General features: G+C 33.1%; 1 protein-coding gene across 6 annotated transcripts in view; it reads right to left on the bottom strand.

Moving 5' to 3' along the window:
* Window positions 1-22,234, bottom strand: part of Col19a1 (collagen type XIX alpha 1 chain) — a 319,421-nt gene that overhangs the window by 234,653 nt on the left and 62,534 nt on the right. For 3 of the 6 annotated variants that reach the window (XM_048805612.1, XM_048805611.1, XM_048805615.1), the window contains exons 8-10: window positions 20,300-20,425; window positions 19,364-19,417; window positions 12,644-12,697 (exon numbers count right to left, since the gene is read on the bottom strand). In XM_048805612.1, coding sequence (XP_048661569.1) covers window positions 12,644-12,697; window positions 19,364-19,417; window positions 20,300-20,425 — 234 coding nt within the window. The remainder of the gene's footprint in view (window positions 1-12,643; window positions 12,698-19,363; window positions 19,418-20,299; window positions 20,426-22,234) is intronic. The other 3 variants (XM_048805613.1, XM_048805614.1, XM_015487951.2) reach the window with 1 other exon arrangement.

Below are 22,234 nucleotides of genomic sequence, written 5' to 3'. Positions count from 1 at the left end.
TTTAACTGTCTCTGGGAGAAGATTTAATTCTGACTTGTGTCTTTTTTAAAATTTATTTTTAGTTGTCGATGGACACAATACCTTTATTTTATTTATTTTTATGTGGTGCTGAGGATGAACCCAGTGCCTCACATGTGGTAGGCAAGCACTTTACCACTGAGCCATAACCCCAGCCCAAGTATCTTCTTACCTAGAGTCTGAAATATGTATGTATACACAAACACATACATATATTCTTATCATGTTTACTTTCTTATCTATTTCTGCTGATTGCCTTTTGATTGATTTTGTAGTCATATATAATGCCATTTTACACGAAATAATCACTTGGAAGAATTTTTAGTTCTTTCCATTCTTCTGGTTCCTGTCTTGGGGATAAAGGTTTTCAGCAGATGGCTATCAGTTTCCATTGCTGGAATTCATGGGTCTTCTTTGACAAGTTGTCTGTCTAGTCTGTGAACAGCACACCAGCTAGAACGAGATACCCCTGGGAGGATGTGCACATTCTCAGTGGAGTCTTAGGAATTTAGCTGGTTAAGGGAATTTACTTTGGCTTCTGAGTTTCCAGTTTAGGCAGTTCAATATTAACTATTGACGTCTTCTATTTCCATCAAATATTTATAATTAATTTTAAAACTAATTTGTTTTAATCATTATTTACCTACAGTTAAATACCATTTCTAAAAATTATTTCAACAAAATTCAAAGATGTGAAAAAAAAGTCACATCTTCAAATTTTAAAACAACAATCTAAAGAGATCTGTAGTTTCTGATTAATACATTTTTAGCAAGTTTTGGTGGTTTTTATTAGAGGTATACACCTATACACATGCACACATGTGAAAGACTAAGATTTTTCTTAGATTAGATTAAATTATCAACATATTCTACAGTATAATTGCTATCATCACAGAAAGGCCAAAACTTTATGCTAATGTAATTAATTGTTGAAGCAACAATAAAATAGTGATCTATATAATAAATATTTCTATCATTTAAAATTATTATATTTCTAAATGTTAGATATCACTCAAGTCTACCAGAAACTTCCAAATACATGTGATAAAGTGATTGCAAAAGCACACTAAGTATTTGACGCCAGAGAACATTCTATGGAAATGGAGCTTCTATTACTCATCACAGAAGTATGTCCACTTGTCCATAAGCAGTGGATTATTTTCATCAGTTGAGCCAACATAATGGTTTATATCATATTACAAGTTACACATGATAACAAGATATGGCATATAATCCAATAAGTACACATTTATATTGCCAGAAATACTGTTTTGAGAGATAGAAATAGTGACAGTTTCTCCTCTTTTCCTTTGCTTCAGCCCACTCTTATGCACCATATGCTTTGAGCACTGGCTCCCAAAGTGCGCTCTCAGCCCTGTATCAGGTTAGGGTTACACCCAGACACATGGTTAATTAGTCACCAAAAGTCTCTAAAGCTGTGATATTGATAATGTGTCTTTAGTTGACATAGGTTTTGTGATTTTTATAATTAACATATTTTCTTTTCTTATGATCAGTGTTAATTAGTCTCTCCTCTTTCTGGACTGGAAATTTGTTTTATAAACATAATTCTAGCTTCCAAGATAATCTAATTCACAATACTATGCCATAAGAAATGAGCTGGCCTTGGGCGACATCAACATGTAGAAGTTTATGAAATATTGTTGGCGCTTTCAAAGCTTAAGTTTGGAACTTTGGTATTTCCTTTCCTTATTTTTCTTGAAGTTACCATAGATGACCTACTTAGACACTTATAATCATTTTTAAAAAAATTGTCATTATTCTATTCCCTGAGGGATAAATGAACATATTTGTTTTTGTTTTTATCTAAAAAAGGAAAGATTTATTAATTAGCATGAAGAACTAAAGAAGAAAATAGTCCTAATTACTAAATTTTTCTTTAACAGATTAATGGACAATTATGTTCCATCAGAACTTTATCTAAAACCTAATTTATGTCAGAAGAATGAGTCTCTATTTATGTGCATGCTGAGGCACAGGCTCAAAGCCCTGAGGGTGCTCTAGGCAGCTTGGGTTCATATTTATTTGTATCTATAAAATAAATATCTGCCTAACATTACTGGAAGGGTACATATTATTTGCCTTTTTTGAAATCCTGCTGTGTCTCTTTTCCAGTCTCAGTCTAGAAAAGAAATAAGATGCTTCTCTTTTCACTTCCAATCAATATTTTAGTTCATTAATGAAAGGAAATTATAATCAATGGTTTCCAAAGCAACCCTAATTTTCAAAACATGTTTCTGAAGCATGTACTTTCTGTTACAGGTTTTTCTATCAAAGGATGCATGTCCTTTCGCAGTTATAATCTCAAACTACAGAAGGACAAATTAATATATATGTGTAATAAAAAGCATGGCAAAACTCTACCAATGCTGCTGATAGTATTCTTGTCAGTGTGACTATAACACAGCCTCTCTGAAACTTTGCAGAACAAACAAAAAGCACCCTTAGCAGAAGTCAAAATAATCTTTTTGAGAAACTTTTGGAAAAAAATTCAGGTGAGATTTGGGGCTAGCTGATTAAACCAATTTCATGTAACTTCCTTTTTATCACTGTAACTTTCCTAGAAGTCATCATAGCTAGGCCTAAAACATAAATTGTTAGTTTTCCTGATTCTTTGCATATTGGGTCAATATCTTTCTTATTATGTAGGATGTATATGTTGTCTGAAAGACATCTGATTATAAATCATATTCAATAGGGCTTCCATTACGAAACCCAGAACCAATAAGACCAAGCAAAGAAAGGTAGAATAAGCAGGTAAACAAAACATTTGCAAATACCTACAATTAGGCTGAGAAGGCAGAAAAGTTACATACTATGTTGTAGAGATTATTTCTTCAAAAAGTTAGGTATTCAACCTTTGATTTAAAGGTCTGGTATCTTATAACTTTTTTTAATTAAAATATAAAATTCCATCTATCATTCCACCTAGAGCACATTTTATACAAACATAACCTTCTATGTGACTTGAATGTACACTTTGAAATACATCAATATTTCCAGATTAATGAATTTTCATTAAAAGAAAATTAAATGTTGAAATAGCTGGAAGAAATTATCTGAAGTGGAATTTCAGAATTCTAGCATGAAAATCAATAAAACAGGCAGCAAAAAGTAAATCTGATTTTGCCTCTGTGTGTCACTAATGACATGTATACCTTCCTGACTATAGTCTGATTTATTCAGACATAATTTTCAGATATTAAATTTTTATAAGGTTCCTAAATTGGTGGAGTTCTAATAAACATTTCAGAAATTTAAAAAAAACACTGTTTTTTTCAGATATCTTATTCAATGAATTATTTTATTTCAGGAGGAGAATTTTTTTCTTCTTTATTTTCTTCATTCCAAGAAATAAACTACCAAATCAAATATCTATGTCTATATCTGTAGCATAGAATTTAAAACTTCAAATGTTTTGAACTAGATCCTTAATGCAGCTAACACATGAGATTTATTATTACATTGATGCTCAAAATAAGACCAATTTGAAACATTCTTACCACAAAATTGATGACACCCTCTTATTAAGTATTCTTATGAGTCATTTTGTGAAGAGAAAGCCAGCTACCACATGTAAAGTATGATTGATACATGTCTTATTCACGATAGTATAAGTATGGTTAATGAGTAGCAACTGAGCTCAATATCTATTCTGTTAAAAATCTATTATTATGAGGGTATATATGTGTACGAAAGTATATGCAGGTACATATTCCTATAAAATAAGCACAATGGATAGTCTTAAATATAAGGAAAAGTATAAATTCATATATTTATATTCATATTGCCACCAAGGATCTAATGAGGTACTCTTAAAATCTTTAAAAGTCTGGCACATTGGCTATTATATTGCACTGCAGAGAGCATAGGGAAAAAAATCCATGTATGGTTACTGAATCAATGCTTTCTGAACCTACATTAACTTTCCTCAAATTTCTATTAGTCTTAATTCTGCTGTCTATAATTCCACAGCAAAAAAAAAAATCTTATAGGTCTTATATATGACATCCTTTTGTATCACTCTCAAATCTTCAATTCAGTAAAACATTAATTTTTTAAATTATAGTTTGAAATTTCTTAATATTATGATCCCTATTCTTTGAGCAGACACTGGTCCGTCAATATGCCTTAAAATGTGGTACTCAAAACTCAGCACAGGACTCCAGAAATGGTCTTACATAAGAAAGAGCAGAATCACCGTCCCTCTCTCACACACAGCCTTATTCTGGATACTATATAATATCAATCAACTTGCTTTTTTAAAATATATTTTGGGTTGTAGATGGACACAGTACCTTTATTTTATTTATTTATATTTATGTGGTGCCTAACACATGTTAGGCAAGGCCTCTAGCACTGAGATATAGCCCCAGCTCTCAACTTGCTTTTTTAGACAAAATTGTTACATACACTGAACTTGTAGTCAATTAAACCATTAAGTTTTCCATTCAAAAGAATTTTTATCTCATGATCCTTTTGCAATTTAGCTAAAATAAAATTACATGGAATAGTCAAATAAACTAAATAATTTTGAAATTATTTGGACCAATGTTGTAGGACCTATTACAAAATAAGTAATAGGTAATAACTGCTCCTATGCAGTTGTGATGAGTTTCTTAAGGTGGATCTGCCAGGAACAAGGACTTTGGGTTTCTTGTTTTGTTATGAGACTAGCTGTTGTGATAAATTTAAAACTTCAAAAATATTAGGGAAATGTAAGACATTTAATGTGAATCACCACCTACAGAAATACGTGAAGTATAGTAACTGACATCTGAATCAAGTATTCTAATAAGTGGAAAATGATTTAAGATATAAAGAGGAAAGTGTCATCAGTCAGCTCCTAATTGAGGACACTGATCTACCAGTCACTACAAACTATTTCCTGTCCAAAGTATTCCTCGTGATGAGTAATTTATAGTTTGACTCCATATCAGTTACTTCAACTGGAGCTTAAATGCACTAAAGTCTTTGGTTACTTACCTTTAGCTCTGTGGTAAATTGTTATGAAGACTTAGAGAAATACCATGCCTTAGCAATATTTTAAGAAAGTCAGAAGATTTTTTAGTTGAGTTTGGGAAAAAAAAGAAAGCAAGATAATGAAGATTCATGTTTGAGAGCAAAGGAAGAACTTGGTTTCTCCAAGAGAAAATGGGAATCAAATTCTGGCAATACACACACTTCTATTATATTTCACTCTGGGAAGCAATACTTGTAAGCTTTCCTAGGTAGAGAAGAGATTCTCCTTCCTTCCTATTTCCCTAAAGTGTGCTTTGCAGAAAGTATGGAAGATTTGTATGGAAGCATCACCACATTCTTTTCCAATTTACCCTCAGCATAGTTTTCTAACATTCATCCCCTATTTTCTATTTCTGGTCCAGGGTTAAGTCCTCTTGAATTCTGAACTCCACTAATATTCACACAGAATCAGTCAGGCACCCTATGCTGGGCCAGATGCTGGGGTTACAAAGATGAGGGAGATACTAAGTCCTTCTCTGGAGCACACATTTTAGCAGGGGATATAGGCACAAATATAGGGGATTTAGGTGGTATAAATAAAGTGCTGTGAGCAGAATGGGGGAGCTGTTGATTTTGAAGGACAGGAAGGCTTCCTGAAAAAGATGCATGAGCTTTGTATTTAGTAATCTGTGAAAAATGCATTGACAATGGTAAGGAAGAAAGGTATCGATTTTCTGTGGTCATCCTTCTGAGTTTTCCACTCATATATGACAGGATTGTTCAGTACCCGACACCTCATATGGCTGTCCCGGGGTAGGCTGGCTAACAAATCCTTTAGTCAGACACTTTAAGAAAAAACTACTATATAAAGTTGTAGATGTCTTTAAAAGATACCAATTATATCTTTAAATCCACTGCTCAGTATCTCAGCAATCTACATCAAGATTAGTCACGAAGTTATGTAGAGAAACTGTTTGACATTTTTTACATCAATATTTTATTATTTACGTGCTAGATGCTGATAGTGCATTAAACCAAATAGGAACATTAGCAGACTAGGTTCTTGAAATCTGGCTAACTGTTTAGTAAATAAAAGTCAAGTGCTTGGGTGCCAGATACACTGCATGTGTTGAACTTGTCATCCATCTGTTGTGTTCTCTGCCAACTGCTCTACTTGGGATGCGAGTGGAAGGCATTAGAAGGGAATAAGAAACCATTAAGAAATAAAATCAGCTGCAGAGTGAGCAAGTTTCTTTTTCTTTTTCCTGTCCTTCTATTACCTTTGTCCTTCTTACATTTCCACTTATTTTAGTGCGATACTGTATCAACATGTGCCTACAGATAAGACAATTCAAAGATACTCCATGTGCAAGCAGCAATTTTGTACTGAAAATTTAAGTTTCATTCTTGTAGCTTTATAAGTGAACCCAACAAGTAGACTGAGAAAACTTTTTTCTTTATGGTCATTTTTTTTCTAGTATGGATTATGGTAAAAGGTTCCATCCTATGTCTGGCAACTATACCTTTGTTTATTACAGAATTTCCTAAAATACAGAGGTATGCAGACAATTAAGAGGCATTTTCTGTTACACAAAGCTCACATTTGTTTTAGCAATCGTGACAAATTCATACGAAGGAAATATCCTACTATTAGAATAAAACTGGGTGTCTCTTTTCTCCTCATTTAATAGTTTCAATTTCTACAGTGAATTACCACATGCAAATAGGTATTTTAACTTTTTTTTTAACTTTGGGGAAACTCTAGAATTAAGTTTAATCTGAATGTCCACAGAAAAATTAGGGTAAACTAGAAATACAAAGAGGAAGCCAAATGACTTAAACAAAAATTCTTTTCACTAAACGCCTATAATTTTCTGAGTCTCTGAGGCATTAATGCTACATCTGGACCAGGGCTGTTGCAGAATTCATTATAATTCACAACAGCTATTAGCCTAGTCTGTGCTTATATGAACCATAACAGCATCTGCCTTTATTTTCTGAAGTTTCAGCCTCTCACAAAATGTCTTTTTAGGGAAGAATCAAGATTGAAAGATCACAGTCATTTCACTTTCCAACAGAAAAGAAACACAAAGATTGTTAGAGAACAAAGGATTTGCCTCAATCAGTTTCATCACAATATAACAACTAGAAATTTATGGTGGAAAGGCCCATCATACAAGATACTTCATAATGAGGGTAGTTAGTCTGGCTACTTTTGGTCATGCAATTTGGCAACTCTCTCATCACATTATCAGATGCACTTCTTATGTGCGAAAGCACATAGGTTTTTACTTCTGGAAGCTCAATTTACTTTTTATCAAATGAAGTCATAGTACTTTCATTCTTTTGTTTTTTAATAAAGTAAATTACTTTCTGTGTGTATGTTTATTAAAAGCACATTTGGTGGAAAGTATAACAGAATTTTATAGGTTAAATGTTGAATTGAGGGTAATCTGAACAGTGGCCCTGATTGGGCTGCCCTGGAGGTTGGGCAATGCAATACAGTTTGAATTTGGAAGACAAAATAAAACTGTTTTATTTTCATAATACTTATTTCCAAAAGTAAAGCTATGCAAAATCTTCTCATTGTGTGAGATAAAAATTGTTTGGTAATTCTTAAAATGTGGACATAATCCCTAAAGTTAGGAAGAATCCCCAAGGTTAGTAGAATTTTAGAGGGGTTCATAGACTTAAAGACAAGGAACTAAGCCCTCCCTGGAGCAGAATGTAGAAAGCAAACTATGCAATTCATTCATTAAGCTGGCAGGGAAATGAATTTAATATCTAATGTAGAACAATTTGTGTAAAGAAAAGATGGATATTTGGGAACAGTCCAAATGAGGTAATATGGTAAAGGTGCAAGAACAATAAATTCATATGGATTCACATCCTAACTCCACTATTTTCAGGCTATGGAACTTAAGTTTTAATTCTCTCTAGATCTTAGTTCCTTACTATATTATATAGTGACAATAAATCTTATCTCATAGAAGAATGAAATCAAATAATGTAAAGAAGGTTCTTGGTTGTGTTTGGCACATAATAATGATTGAGCAAGTAGTTGCTATCATTACTATGATACAAGTTTACATATTTCTTAATTCATAGGCTTTTTCATGTCCATTTTTATTTTAAGAGGTAAGAGTTACAGTAGATATGTGATGTTTATTTTAACATTTTCCACTACATAAATTTTGAATAAATAATGTAAATTTTCTCAAATGAATTCTAATTTGGTCAGTAAGCCAGAGCTTAGAATAATAGGATTAAACTGTTTGCCTTTAGAATGATATCTGTTCTTTACCAAATTCTTATATATCAGACATTGAGCTGGAATTCTCATGAAAAATCTCTTTTATCTTTGGGATAAAGCTAAGGGATGTATAATATAATTTCCATTCTATAAAAGAGAAAACTACAGACTAAGTGTCATGGTCTAAATTAAAGAATAAGATTTTGAGCTGGAATTCAAATCCAGGCATTATAACTCTGAATGTTTATTGGCATGGAATAATAATTATGACTAGTATTTACTCCATAACTAATCCATGAGGAACTAAAATAATTCTGTAAAAGTTTTCCCATTAAGAAAACATTTTAGGACAACTTCTAAGTAATTCAGCAGAAAAAATATTATTTTACCATAAATTAGGCTCTCTTTGTTCAATTTTTACTATTAGATTTTTAGAATTATTACAAAATTATTTTTTAAAAAAATCCCCACTTCAAAAACTTTATCTGTTACATTTACATAAGTGAAAAAGGAAATGCAATTTTTCATGTGAAATATTCAGATGAAAAAAGCAAGCATGGTTTGAGTGCTATGTTTAGGAGTAAATTGGGAAGGATTTGCTCCCCATGTCCAAATCCTCATCTCATTTTCTCACTTCATGCCAGGAGGATTAGGTTGTGCACATGAGTATGGATGTATGGTTGTGTGCATTAAGTCACTCACTTCTCTTGGAAATTGAACCATTCAATTTTCTCATTTTGATTGACAGTGGCTTCTGTCCATCCAACCTTACCAGAAGTCACCAGCTACCTAACAACACTTGCTACATAGAATATGTATTCTTATATGAATCCATAACAGAAAATTTGCCAAGTCTCTGAGGCAAAATTGTAGCTATGCTAGATAAGTGTAAAGAGGGATGGTTATTTTTCTATAATGTTGACAGTAAGGTTGCATAAATTAGGTTAATAATGTGCAGTGGTAGTCTGTACTGAGTGATAAGTATTATAATTACAAAACAAATATAAGTAAATGCTATACTTCTTTATCCTTAAAGTCCCCATGACTACATTTTCCATAAATAGATTTTATAAAAGAGAGTTGTTTATTGTACTGAGAGCTAGGGAAAAAATGCTACTCCATAAACTAATATTCAGGACCTCGCCTTTAAAAAATTTACTGTTATCACCTCACCAAACTTCAAAAGTGTACGTTTATTTAGAATAATGGGGTGTATATGTAAATCATTTAATTTATTACAGTATCACATTGAATAAGAGTATAAATTGAAACTAATACACAAATTCTACTTTCTATCATTCAGAATATGCTTAACTCCATTAATATAAATCAGTTTTCTAGCCTTATTGCTAAACCTTAAAAAATAATAAAAAAAATATTTACTTGAGAATATTGCCCTTGAGATGTGCATTCTATGGTACTTTGCTTATGTTTTTGCTCCATGAAAAACATTCAAACAATTAATCATTTGGTTTTATTTTTATCAGTAATCTTAATGATTTCTAATTATAAGGGAAAACACCAAAGAATCACAATTGATGAGAGGCAGAATCAGCATTAAACTTAGGGATGTTGTATGGGCAACTGTGGAAGGTGCACATACATCACATTGAGGCAAACTTGAAGAGTGAGAGTTCAGAGGATGTGTACATTTTAAGAACTGATACTTTTTCTTCAGAAATCTACTTAAAAAAATCAAAGAAGACATTTTATCATAAAATGATGGGACTATTTTACCCTAAACATAAACTTTACAAATATGACTTTAAATTTTTGAAATTTAAAAAACTTGAAATTTCTTCCTCAGAGTCAAATATTTTGTGATTTATTAACCATACCATCAGATAAAATAGTGACCTTCTTGTTATTTTCATTTTGCATATATTCATTTGAATAATTTTAAGTAAATAATTAGTAATCTGTGGATTATAGAAGTGATAAAATACCCCTGAGGTAGTATTTTTTCCCCACTCATGAGTGTCACATCTCTTCCACAGCTAAAGAAAGTGACAAATTTGAAGTAGAGCAGTGATTGAGACCTTGGGGAGAGAACTGGTCAAAAACATGGTGTTTCTATAGATATTGGGGAGACACTAGCCACTAGGTAGGGTCTCTGAAGATGGGTGAAACCAGGAACAAAGAGTCAAGTATAACTTGATACCACATTTAGTGCTAAGAATTCTTTATTATTTATGACAGTCTTCAATAGTAACTCAAGTAAGTCAAACCAAGAAGAAAATTGCTTGAGGAAGCTTGGAGAGTATTGGCCAGTATAATTTTGCCTCAGTTTTAGAACACCATAAATGGAGCTTTTTTTTTTTTTATTACATCACTTTCTCAAGTTCTCTGGAGACTGTCCTCACACAGACCCTGATGCTCATTAACTGATTTTGCAAGACTCACTTTATCACCATTTTGACCAAATGGGTCACAGGACTGAGACTCCCAGTTCTCAGAATGACTTGGTCCAACTAGATCAGCAGCTGGTATGTTCCTTTGTATTCACTGAAATTTTACTTTAAGTGGAGTACAGGATGAATCATCATACAAGCAGATTTCTGGGAAAATAAACTAGATATTTTCTGGGTATTGTTTGTCTCTGCTACACCATGTCTTGCTCCAGTTCTTTCACATTGCCCAAATGACTTTTCTAAGAATTCATTTTTTATTCTAGAGAATTTCTTCACTTCCACATTTAACTTTTTAGACAATTTCTCTCTTTCTGTCATATCTCTTGATTGCTACGATTAACTTTTGATAGGATTGAGTCTCTTGGTTGCTTTGTGTGGTCCTTGCATTGAATCCAGTCTGTTGATAACACCTTTCTTGGACCTCTTCTGTAGCCTATCGGTTGCAGTATACACTTGGTTTTAATAAATAAGGATCCAAGAGATATCACTTTGGAGTACTGGAACGAATGGTATTTTATGCTATTATTAATTAGTTCTGTTTTAATGTATTATAGGGGAATTTTATCCTGCTTTCTCATAATTTATCATGTAAATACCTACTTTGTATCCCACAGTAAAAAAAAAAAAGAGTCCAACAATCTATTTCATAGTTGAAGTATGAAAACCCAAAAGAAAAGATTTCCATATTCAATATAATTTGAAAAGTCCCAGGTATCTGAAATCTAAACAATCAGATTGTTATGATGTATTTTAGGAAGAAAATGGCAGAATAATTGTGTAAGGCAAACTTTGGTTGTGGCATATCTGTAGATAGTCTTTTCTAGAAAAAAGGTATTTTGAAAATTGGACCCTTAAAGAAGTTTTTGAAGAAACTTTACTTACGATGCCATTAGTGCCAATAAGCTTAAGCAAGAGCACAGTGGCCCATACAAACACTAACTTGGGTTAAAGTATGGTTGTTCAGTAAAATTGGTTATATTTTAGAGTCCAACAGTTACCTTCCTATAGTAGTAAAGAATGCAGACTGAATAATTTCAGAAGGAAATAGCAGCATCAATGAAACAATCACATAGCACAGACACACTTAAGAAAGTCTTAAAAAATATCTGTCCAACAGACTCTGAAGCTCCTACCAATTCAGCTTCAGTTATTCCTGTTTTAGATTTAGGAGAATAAAACCACGAGGGTCATGGCCTTTAAGATAATAGGGCACCAGGGACCCACTTGATCATTAGTGCAGCTAGAGAAGGTCCAAAACAAACCAAGTCTACTTTAGTGAAGAAAGTTTTCTTACATCAACATGTGAAAACATTTAGAAAGTTATTAGTATTAGTGTATGTATATATAGTGAAAATAAGTAATTATATAGTTCAATACATATATTTCAAAGATTGTATGAAAACTGAACTTGGATAATAGGTTGAATTGCAATGCTGAAAGCCATTTATGAACTAAATATTACATTACAGAATTTTATGATAGGCTGAACTATATTTCTTGTATTTTAGTTATAATAGCTAACATTGTACTATATTGCAAAACACAGCATACTTAATATTTGTCTGCAGTGAAATATATATTAAGATAGTATATCATACAGTATCTTAAATAGTAAATTTAAGAAGCTTTTGGACTGTTAACAAAATAATGGCCTATGTTCTGAAGCAGAAGTCAGCAAGCTTTTCCTATGAAGGACCACACAGTTCATATTTTGGAATTTGAAGGCTATATAGCCTCTGCTACAATGTTTTCTATAGTACAAAAGCAGTGTTGACCACACAAAAACAAATGAATTTGACTATGTTCTAGTAAAATTTTATTTACAAAATCATACAGTAGGAGGTTTTGGCAATCCTATTATAAAGCAACAGTTTGCGGATCCCTGAACTCTAAAACTTGTTCTGTGTATTTTTTCATCCTATCTGATATGGCTTTATAAAATAGCTGTACAGTTTAATCAAATAATGAAACAACATACCTTTTCCCCAGGAATTCCAGGAGCACCAAATTCACCTTTACTACCATCTGTACCCTAAAATACATAAATTGTTCATTAGATTTTTTTTTTAAAAAAGATGAGTTAATAACTAATGTCAAAGAGAATCTACTGTTTCGTAGACAAACTGCTTTTGCTTGCAGCAAATTTGTACAGTTATTAAACTTTTGACCACTTATAAATTGTTAAAAGTCAATAATAAACATCTAATAATCAGAACTAAAACTAGACATTATCCACACAAGTATATGTAATTCAGTTTTGTCATTTGTTTGAAATTCAGCAAAGGTAGGGGTGATTTTATTGCTATTACCTCTACAACAAAATGAGTTTGAGTTAAAAGCTACTTCCTACTTGATCCCTTCAATTCAAATGAGTCATGAGATTTCAGACTCTAAGATACCCATAATATCTGTATCAAAGGATGTACCTTCCTGTACATCCTTTAGGAAACCCTGAAGCTGGGTCAATCTGTCAGCGTGGCTGCTCTTCTACCTACACTGCCAAGTGGGACTGGAAAATCTACCCCATGGAGCCTATGGAACACCTATGAATGCCTTACTGGATTTATCAGAAATTCGATCTAATAAACTTATTCTTGAAGGAGTCAAAAATACAAACTTTATGAATGAGTATCTTTATCACTAATGCATGGTAGAGATTAAGAAATATAATTTTGTGAATACATAAACCATTATTACATAGACATTATTTTTTAATTTAAGGTTTAAGACACACAAGTATATTTAATCTTTGAAGTCCTATAAATTATATGAGATTATGTAAGATTGGAAAAAATGATTTAAAAAAGATATGTGAATTAATATAATATATTTTGTATGGGATTTTAAAAATGAAGAAACATTTCTTATATTAGGCAAAGATGTCAAAAGCATGATATTAAATTCTACTTCTGTGAGATTATAAAGTATTCTTTCTTTTAACAAATTATGAACATATTTTAATTCAATTAATTTTCATTGTGCTATGGTTATGGGATAGGCAATCTCAGAGTAATGAGAGATTTAAAAAATAAAGGAAACAGTAGTCATCTTTGGATTAGCACATCAGACTATTATTAAAAATGGAATCTTCTGTAGTGGGAGCAGAGAGTGGTAGAAGTTGAAAGGGATCAACACCAGTTTCTGACCAAAGAGTTAAATAGGTTAACTTATTCCATTTTAAGCTTTTTTTTCCCTCAAAGTATACCAGCAAAGCATTTATTCATAAAGATATTTTGGGAAATTAACTGGAGACGTGGATGACAATAATGTAAAAATATACTGGAAAATCATTCCTCCAAAAGAGGAATCACAATCCTCCCTTAGGTTCAGGAAAATTAAAAATTCTCTGCTACTTTACAAAACTCTGAAAGAATTTTCAGTCTGATAATGTTGAGGGTATTAGAAAGGGTCTTAAAGAACTAAGAATGTTAGTGGTTGCTAAGTAATTAGGTTGCTAACTATACTTGCTAAAAGAAAAGGGAATTAAAAGATTCAGAAAATTATAATAATTGAGTCTGAATGAAAGAAAAGTGTTAATTATCATTTTGAATAATGTCATGTGGAGTTTAGTCTTGGACACAGGGCATGATTAGAATAGTTTCATCAGGTGTTCCTGAGAAAACTGATCACAACCAGGTGTTTAAGCACAGCAGTGGAATTTCAAACTGTATTACTTCATGAAAGGGAGGCATCAGCTTTATGAAAAGAACAGAAACAAAAAAACAGTAAATCATATTAATGAAGATCATAGTATGGATGAGAAAAGTAGACAAATAATAATAAACATTATATCTTTCCATAACTTGTGGCTTACTTAAAAATATTTGTGATTCTTCAATAACTAATTGGAAATAAAGGTACAATTGATCAGATCAATATGTGAAAGGAATTTTGATTTTTTTGTAAGGAAAAAGTAGCAGAACAACATTGAATAATATCACACTCATGATTATCTTATCTAGTTTTTCCTTATAAATTGACTAAGTCTTACTCGGCAGAATTTCCTTGGAAATTGTGAAGTAGAACTTGTAGGTTCTATAGTCACTTGATGATTTGCACTTTCCTTGAAGGAGAGTGTTCATTCATTCATTCATTCAACATTTTTAGCTCCTACTATATAGCCTGTTCTATGGAGCTCTAAAGACTCATATTCTAGTGGAGAAACACAAATGCTTGGTGGTAATGTGTTAGGTAGCAATAAAGGTGCTAGGAAAAGTAAGAAAGAGGTGGGATGAATAAATACTTTCTATAAAGAGATATCAGCAAAGGTCTCTTTATTTTAAAGGGATTTCTGAGCATGGGCATAATTGACATGAAGGAGAGAAGCAAGTGGATATCCAGAAGAAAATTCCAGGTATATGAGACCTGGTGTAAAGAACTTGGAGCAGGAATGAACAACAGGAGAGAGTGGCGGGCAGTGTAGAGTGGGAATGGAATAGGGAAAGCTCTACCAGTATGTGAAGCCTCATAGCCCATGGAGAGAGGCTGAGGTTTGTCTTAAGGGAGACAGGAAATCATTATTGGGTTTTGGCCCAGGTGGGACAGGATTTACTTACAGAACAGTTATCTAACTCATTCTGTATTTAAAATCTGTTCTTCATAAGGTTACTACATTACAATAAGGATTCTCAAATTTTAACACCTTTAGAAATATTTTGATGAGTACTGCATAATTTAAAAAGAGATCTCAAAGCTGTATTCCAAATTTTTCCATTATTTTATGATGGAATCATCATAAAATAATGACCCAGATCTCACTGGGTCAAGAGTAAAAGGCATCAAAAGACTAATAGACTATATCTCATGTCTAATGAGGAAAAGCAAATTATAATGAGGTCTGGACGACTAACCCACATTATCTCAGTGTAACAATGCAAAAAGATCTCTTAAGGTCTGGGTTTGTGGCTCAGAGGTAGAGCACTTGCCTAGCACATGTGGGGCATTGGGTTCAATCCTCAGCACCACATAAAAATAAATAAATAAAATAAAGGTATTATGTCCACTTGCAATGAAAAAAAGTTTTAAAAATATTTTCAAAACTAGAATAAATAGAGTAAACTCTATTCAGAAAAGATCAGATAACATTTGGGACACAACACACAGAATTCAATATTCACATCATTGATCTTTTGAGGAAATTAATTATCAAATATTAATATCACTAAGTAGTAAAAGTAGTATGTAATAAGTAAAAATTTTGTATAGTAAAAACATCTAATGGATTGAAAATTCTCACAAAGGAAGATTTTTGTTTTTCATCAAGTCACATATAAAATTCAACTCAGCCTAAAAAAGCTATCTCTATTTCTCCTTCAGTATGTGATCAATTATGTTATAGACAAGAAGAGCAAGCAAATTCCTTGAATGTGTAAATATGGCAGTTTGCATTACTAAGTGCTTTGCATACAGTATGTTATATTTCTTTTTCACAATCAACAACAGACTAGGTATTAAGATTTATTTTCAAAGTCCCTAAGAAATGGACCAGATTCAACCCAAACTGTTTCAAGCTCCAAGGTGGGTAGTCTTTCCAATATACTCTCTTACTTCCCAAAACTATTCTTTCCTGGGCTTACAGATCGAAAGTAACAATTTTTAGAACAATGTTTGGTTCCATTAGAAACGCTGCAATTCAGATCATTTCATAAGAATCACTATTCAACATCCACAATCACAGTGCAACTTAGATTGAGAAGTTAAGCAAGCTTTCTGTGCACTTTCCTTATAATAAAAACTGTGTGCAGGAATCGAACACCAAGGAAAGCCTTCTTTATTTATTGAACAGTAAAGCTGGAGGATCACATAGCACAATAGAAACAGGAACAAACTCACCAACTCCTTAAAATGGAATAAGACATCCATGTTTATTACAAATGCCAGGAAAGTTAAATGCATTCATAGCCATGTTTCTAAAATCATTTTTACAAGGCCAGGTCCTACTGGTTGAAGCAAATACTGGTACAAATAAAGGAAATGTATTTACTTTATTTTGTAGATTAATTACCAACTTATTTGATCTCAGCTATTTTTACCCCACCACTAAAAATATCTTGCCATTATAAATTGTATGTATCCTGAAATTTTAAACAAATTTTAATACTTTAAAAATAACATAGATAAGATATCATATAATGCATTATAACTATAATATACATTTTGCATAAGGCATTTCATAGATTTTATATACAAAATTTTTCTAATATTTATCATCTTCCCACCCCTTTTCTACTGTTGTTTATTTATATATGATACAGGAATGTTCCCTAAACAAATCACCACAAGATTATAAACTCAGGACAGGCCCTGTTGCTTTTTGGCTTCTGATGAAGCCCCAGCATCTAATCTAGCACACTTTCTATTATAATATTAGGTCATCAATATACAGTTGTGGTTGGCTAACAAAGAATAATAGATATTTAGATTGTTAGAGTAGAAGATATTTTACTTAAAAAGAATATGTTTTTAGAAGGTATAAACTCTAACAGTTTAATAACTAACACACATGGAGTTTCTCTGTGTTAGTAATCTTAAATAATTGATAAATCATAGAAGTGGAAAGCCAAATTAAGGAGTATGTATGAGTGTGTATCACATCACAGTCATCAGCAATTAAGCCATATATGCCTTTTTAAAACATTTGTGTCACCTTATGATGTAGTTATATATCCTTACAGAAGAGGAAAGTGAAGGATCTGCAGACAGGGGATTTGGGCAAGTTTATATTGCTAGCCAAGAGGTCAAGATTAATCCAGAGATCTTTCTACTCTGAATTTTCTTAATCATGTTACCTATGCTTGGTTCTACCAGCTGTTAAGATGAGGATAATAATATCACTGACTTTCCTTATGAGGTTATAAGGAGAGAATAAGATATTACAAAGCAACAAGCATCCTGCTCACAGAATGCATAATATTGAAGTGCTTCTAGAAGACAGAGCAGCCTTCAAAATGGATACTGGCTAAGAGAAGGACACTGGAATCAATAGGTCTGGGTTCAGATCCCAAGTTGGCCTCAAGCTATCTGGTCTTGGGCAATAATTTAACCTCCCTAAACCTCAGGTTTTCCATCTGAAAAATGGTAATGCTAATTTGTAACACAAAGAACATTATGAGGATAAGGTAACATATCTAAAAAGTATTCTTCTCAGTGCCAGGCACATGGTAAACACTAAACAAATACCACTGCTCTAATGATTTGTATGTTTCTTTAAAGGTAACTACTTGTTTAATGATTTTGATTTTTCATATAATGATACTGAAAGTAAAGGAACCCCTAAGAAATTCTGATATAAATCATCATAAATGCCTTGTTCCACCTCAAGAATCTCTTATCTATTTCCTGCTAAGGTGCCACAGGTTCCCATGCAAGGTATCATGGGCAGAATTCCTGTGAATGTCACCTGACTGTAGCTTTGTTGAAGTTTTGAAGAATCAGTCACCTTCCAGATATTAGCTTCTGCCTTTTAAAAAAGAAGTCCAGCTTGATTATGCAAATAAACTGGAATCATGGACTTGGAATTCAAGGCATGAAAAGAACTGAAATCCAATTCATCTTGGAAAAATTATCAAAACAGAATTCCTAACCTTAGTACAAATTAATTTACCTGATTGGATAACAAAAGACATTATTCAAAAAAGTGGAAAACTTACAGTTAAATCTGAGGTGGGTATAAGGGAAAGGCAAATTTCTAAGCATAGGATACTGCCTATGATTACATACTTAGACACTCAGCTCAGTCACCATCTCCTCCATTAAATTCTTCCCAGTCTCCTCTGGAGGTTCCTGCCACTATCATAGTATCTAACTCACAATGTCCCTTTATCTCCTTCTAGATGTAAAATCCTGGTGAACAGGGAATGTATCCTGTTCTATATGACTCCTACAGCATCCAACAACAAACCTCACAGATGGAGGGTATTTAACAAAAGTTGGCTACTGAAAAATCTTTAGTAGAGACACGTCAGCATTCAAGAGAAACAAGAATTCATCAAGTATTTGGAGAAGACAATGCTAAAGGAATCTAGAAACAACTAAACAATATGCCTGCTTCATGGTTTTGTTTAGCATTTATAGATACAAAGACTTAGTTCTAGGTTTTTTCAAGCTTCCAGCCTGCTTTCCAATGTGATATCAAATGCAGCCTTGAATACTGTTGTACTTTTTAATTTCAGTAATCAACATCTTAATATAGTCCTTGAGAGCCTTTTACAGAAACATAGGGGTATTGAGCATAGAAAAATGAGATTGAGGCAAACACTCTACCAACTGAGCTACAATGGAAGGAGACCCTTATTGTTATACAAAATTACATATAAGAGGATGTGAGGGGAAAGGGAAAAAAAACAAGAGAGAGAAATGAACTACAGTAGATGGGGTAGAGAGAGAACATGGGAGGGGAGGGGCGGGGAGGGGAGGGGTATAGGAAGGGGATAGGAAAGGCAGCAGAATACAACAGACACTAGTATGGCAATATGTAAAAACGTGGATGTGTAACCAATGTGAATCTGCAATATGTATACGTGGTAAAAATGGGAGTTCATAACCCACTTGAATCAAATGTATGAAATATGATATGTCAAGAGCATTGTAATGTTTTGAACAACCAATAAAAAAAAGAAAAAAGAAAAATGAGGTTGACACATATTTTAAGTCACTTTTGAACAAACCCCTCTGTCCCGACAGTTTTTGAGTATCTTACCGGCTCTCCTTTCTGCCCAGGTGAACCTGGAGTCCCTGGTAATCCTGCTTCTCCCTGAGAAAAAATGAATTTCTGTGTTATCAAACATTCTGTCATGTTGATCTCAAGCCAAATTGTATATGAATATGAAGCTGGCAACTGTAAGCGATGCTCATTCCTTCGCCAGAAGACTTTCTCATGTCCTTCATGAAGTTCATTATTCCTCCGGCTTCGAAACACCATTTAAATCATCTCCTCCAGGAGCTGGGGCATGGGATGCTCCTCCACTGAGCACCTCCATTGTCCTTGTCTTTCTTATGGAGTTTGCCATGCAATGTTGCTCATGACAGGACACGGCCTGCTTTTTAGCCCAGATCCTAAGACTGCCGTTAACATCCATAAAAGAAATTCATGTAGGTCCATGGATTCAGCCTCCCTGACCAAAGGACCATATCAGGGACAGTGAAAAACATTATTATTATTTCCCTGCATATATACTGACAATTAATGGGAATAGCTAGAAACTGGGGGATACCAGACAAATACCATAAACACACAACAAATAAATACTATCTAATGTGTTTCTGTATATGTTTATTAAAGAGTAGGAACTGTGTTTCCTTCAACCTGAATTCCCAGAACTGTAGCCTACTCCTAGTTCATGCTAAGTACTCAGTACTTTCCTATTCAGGTGGTTCCTCCCTTCGCCCTTTTATCAATACTGATTAACACCCTGAAAGGAAGGTCAGAGGCACTCAGAACTATGCAGGTGAAAACCCAAGAAATTCAATCTTCAATCCCTTTTTGTTTGGTATTTGGATGACTATGTAGCTAAGGAATTTGATTCGATTAGCACCCAAGAACAAGACACATGCTGTTCACCCTAGGCCACAGCCAAGGAGCCAGGTTTGCTATCTGGAGTGGCTTTTCAGTGGGCACAAATTAAAACAAGCATACCTTGCTTGGAACGCACTGGCACAAGTCTCTAAATTCCTGCTTTGCGGGCAGAAATGTAGACAGTTTACTGGCATGAGCAGTTACGGATGATGACGCAGTACTTCCAAAATCATCCTGCTCTGGGCACTAAAACCAAAAAACAGGATTTAGAGGATGGGTTCAACTCCAGACAGTGGGTCCCCCCACACTAGGGCTGGCTGGTGGTCTATAAGAACTTCCTTCTTTTAATTTGTGGTGCTGGGGATCCAGAACTTCCTTGTTATTAACCTAATGTTGACACCTGTGTGTGAAATCACACATTTACTCTGTCACTGAGCCCCCAATGTATTTAATTGCACTGACAACACATAAGGAATGTATAAAACTGATGTTGTGAGGAGTTCTAAAGCTGTGTTATATGACTTAATGATACAGTAATATTGTACACTTATAATGATTGCATTCATATGATGAAATGATTTCTGCAAACAACATGTGAGTGTGTATTTGGGGAACAAAAAGTTAAATCATATAATTTGAATTTGTAAAATATAATTTGATAAGATGATTGTAAAGGCCTATAAAGTAAAAAAAAAAGTAATTTTTATACTCTAGGGTGATACTTAATCAAAATATGCCTTATTCTAGTTCAATATCCTTTAAAGATACTAAAAAGGTCTTTACCATAACATAGAAGTGGTGAATTTTATTCTTGTCCAGTGAGTTTAGAACATGCTGGACGAGACGAAGTTTGGTTATAAAGAAATAAACTATTTTTTTTCTCTTGAAAATTTAATCTAGATGGAGATTCTGAAGAGCTTTTAAATGTATCTTTTCTTTTTAGTATCACGTACCAAGCTTCTCACCATGATTAACTCTGAATTTGCAGTTTCATGAAGGGAATGCATTAGGGAAAAGAGTGCATGCATTACTTTCTATACTACAAATTACATATACCTGGGAATGTAGTTTCAGATGTAAAATAAAATACTATCCGTGATTATCTACTGTGGTGTAAGGTCATAGTTGATATGTACTTCTTTCTTTTTATTTTTGTGTATTTCCTAAGTTTTCTAAGATAAACATGTATAACTATGTAAAAAAATTATTTTGAAAAATGGGTAGTACTCTAATGTTTGTACTAACAATAAAAAACAGTAGCATAACTAGCACCCAGAACTACTACAGCTGGTGCTAGTTCTTTCATACCTACTCCGCCAATAGTTCTTTCATACCTACTCTCTCTATATTGAGTGATGATTAGTTATCTTAAGGAGTTTCTAAATCCAAAAGTCTAAACACCACATTCAAATGAAACAAGTTATCATCAAGGCAGTTCGTTCATCCGATGTTTAGTTATTATTTTCTAGTCAGTTTTTGCTCCATAGGTTCCTGGTGAAATAATCAAGATCCCTTAGGATTTATAATTTTAACCTAAACTTGAGCAATTAAATTGGTGATTTAAAACTTCTTTAAAATCTTTTCTTTGGCTTCACTGTAAAACTGTCCACCTCTCCAAAACTGCCTAAGGCAAATAGACATATATAAGTAGGGACCACATCTCTCACAAAAACCTCTGGTTTTGATTTGACACATGTAGTTAATTAGCCCTTATAATTTTAATCACATTTCTCATTAATTTTCAACAAATGTTGCTGATCTCCTTCCTCTCTTATATTTATTCATTTTTGTGTCTGCAATCATGAAACTTGACTATTTCAGAAACTGATGTAATTTAATAAAAGTGAAGTGGCATGTTTAAAGGTGATCTTGAATAATTCTCACCTTTGAAATGCTCTGTAAGATATTAATACCAAAAAAATCTGTGACTTGAAATTCTAGGACAAAATTAGATTTTTTAGACACATTTACTAACATTTTTTGACTTCAAAACCTTTTGAAAAAAACAGAAAAGAAGAAGGAAGAAAGAAGAAAGAAAAGATATAATTGTTATCA

Source organism: Marmota marmota, unplaced genomic scaffold, assembly GCF_001458135.2.
Source record: "Marmota marmota marmota unplaced genomic scaffold, marMar, whole genome shotgun sequence".
Lineage (NCBI taxonomy): Eukaryota > Metazoa > Chordata > Mammalia > Rodentia > Sciuridae > Marmota > Marmota marmota.
This window is presented reverse-complemented; position numbering and strand designations above follow the sequence as displayed.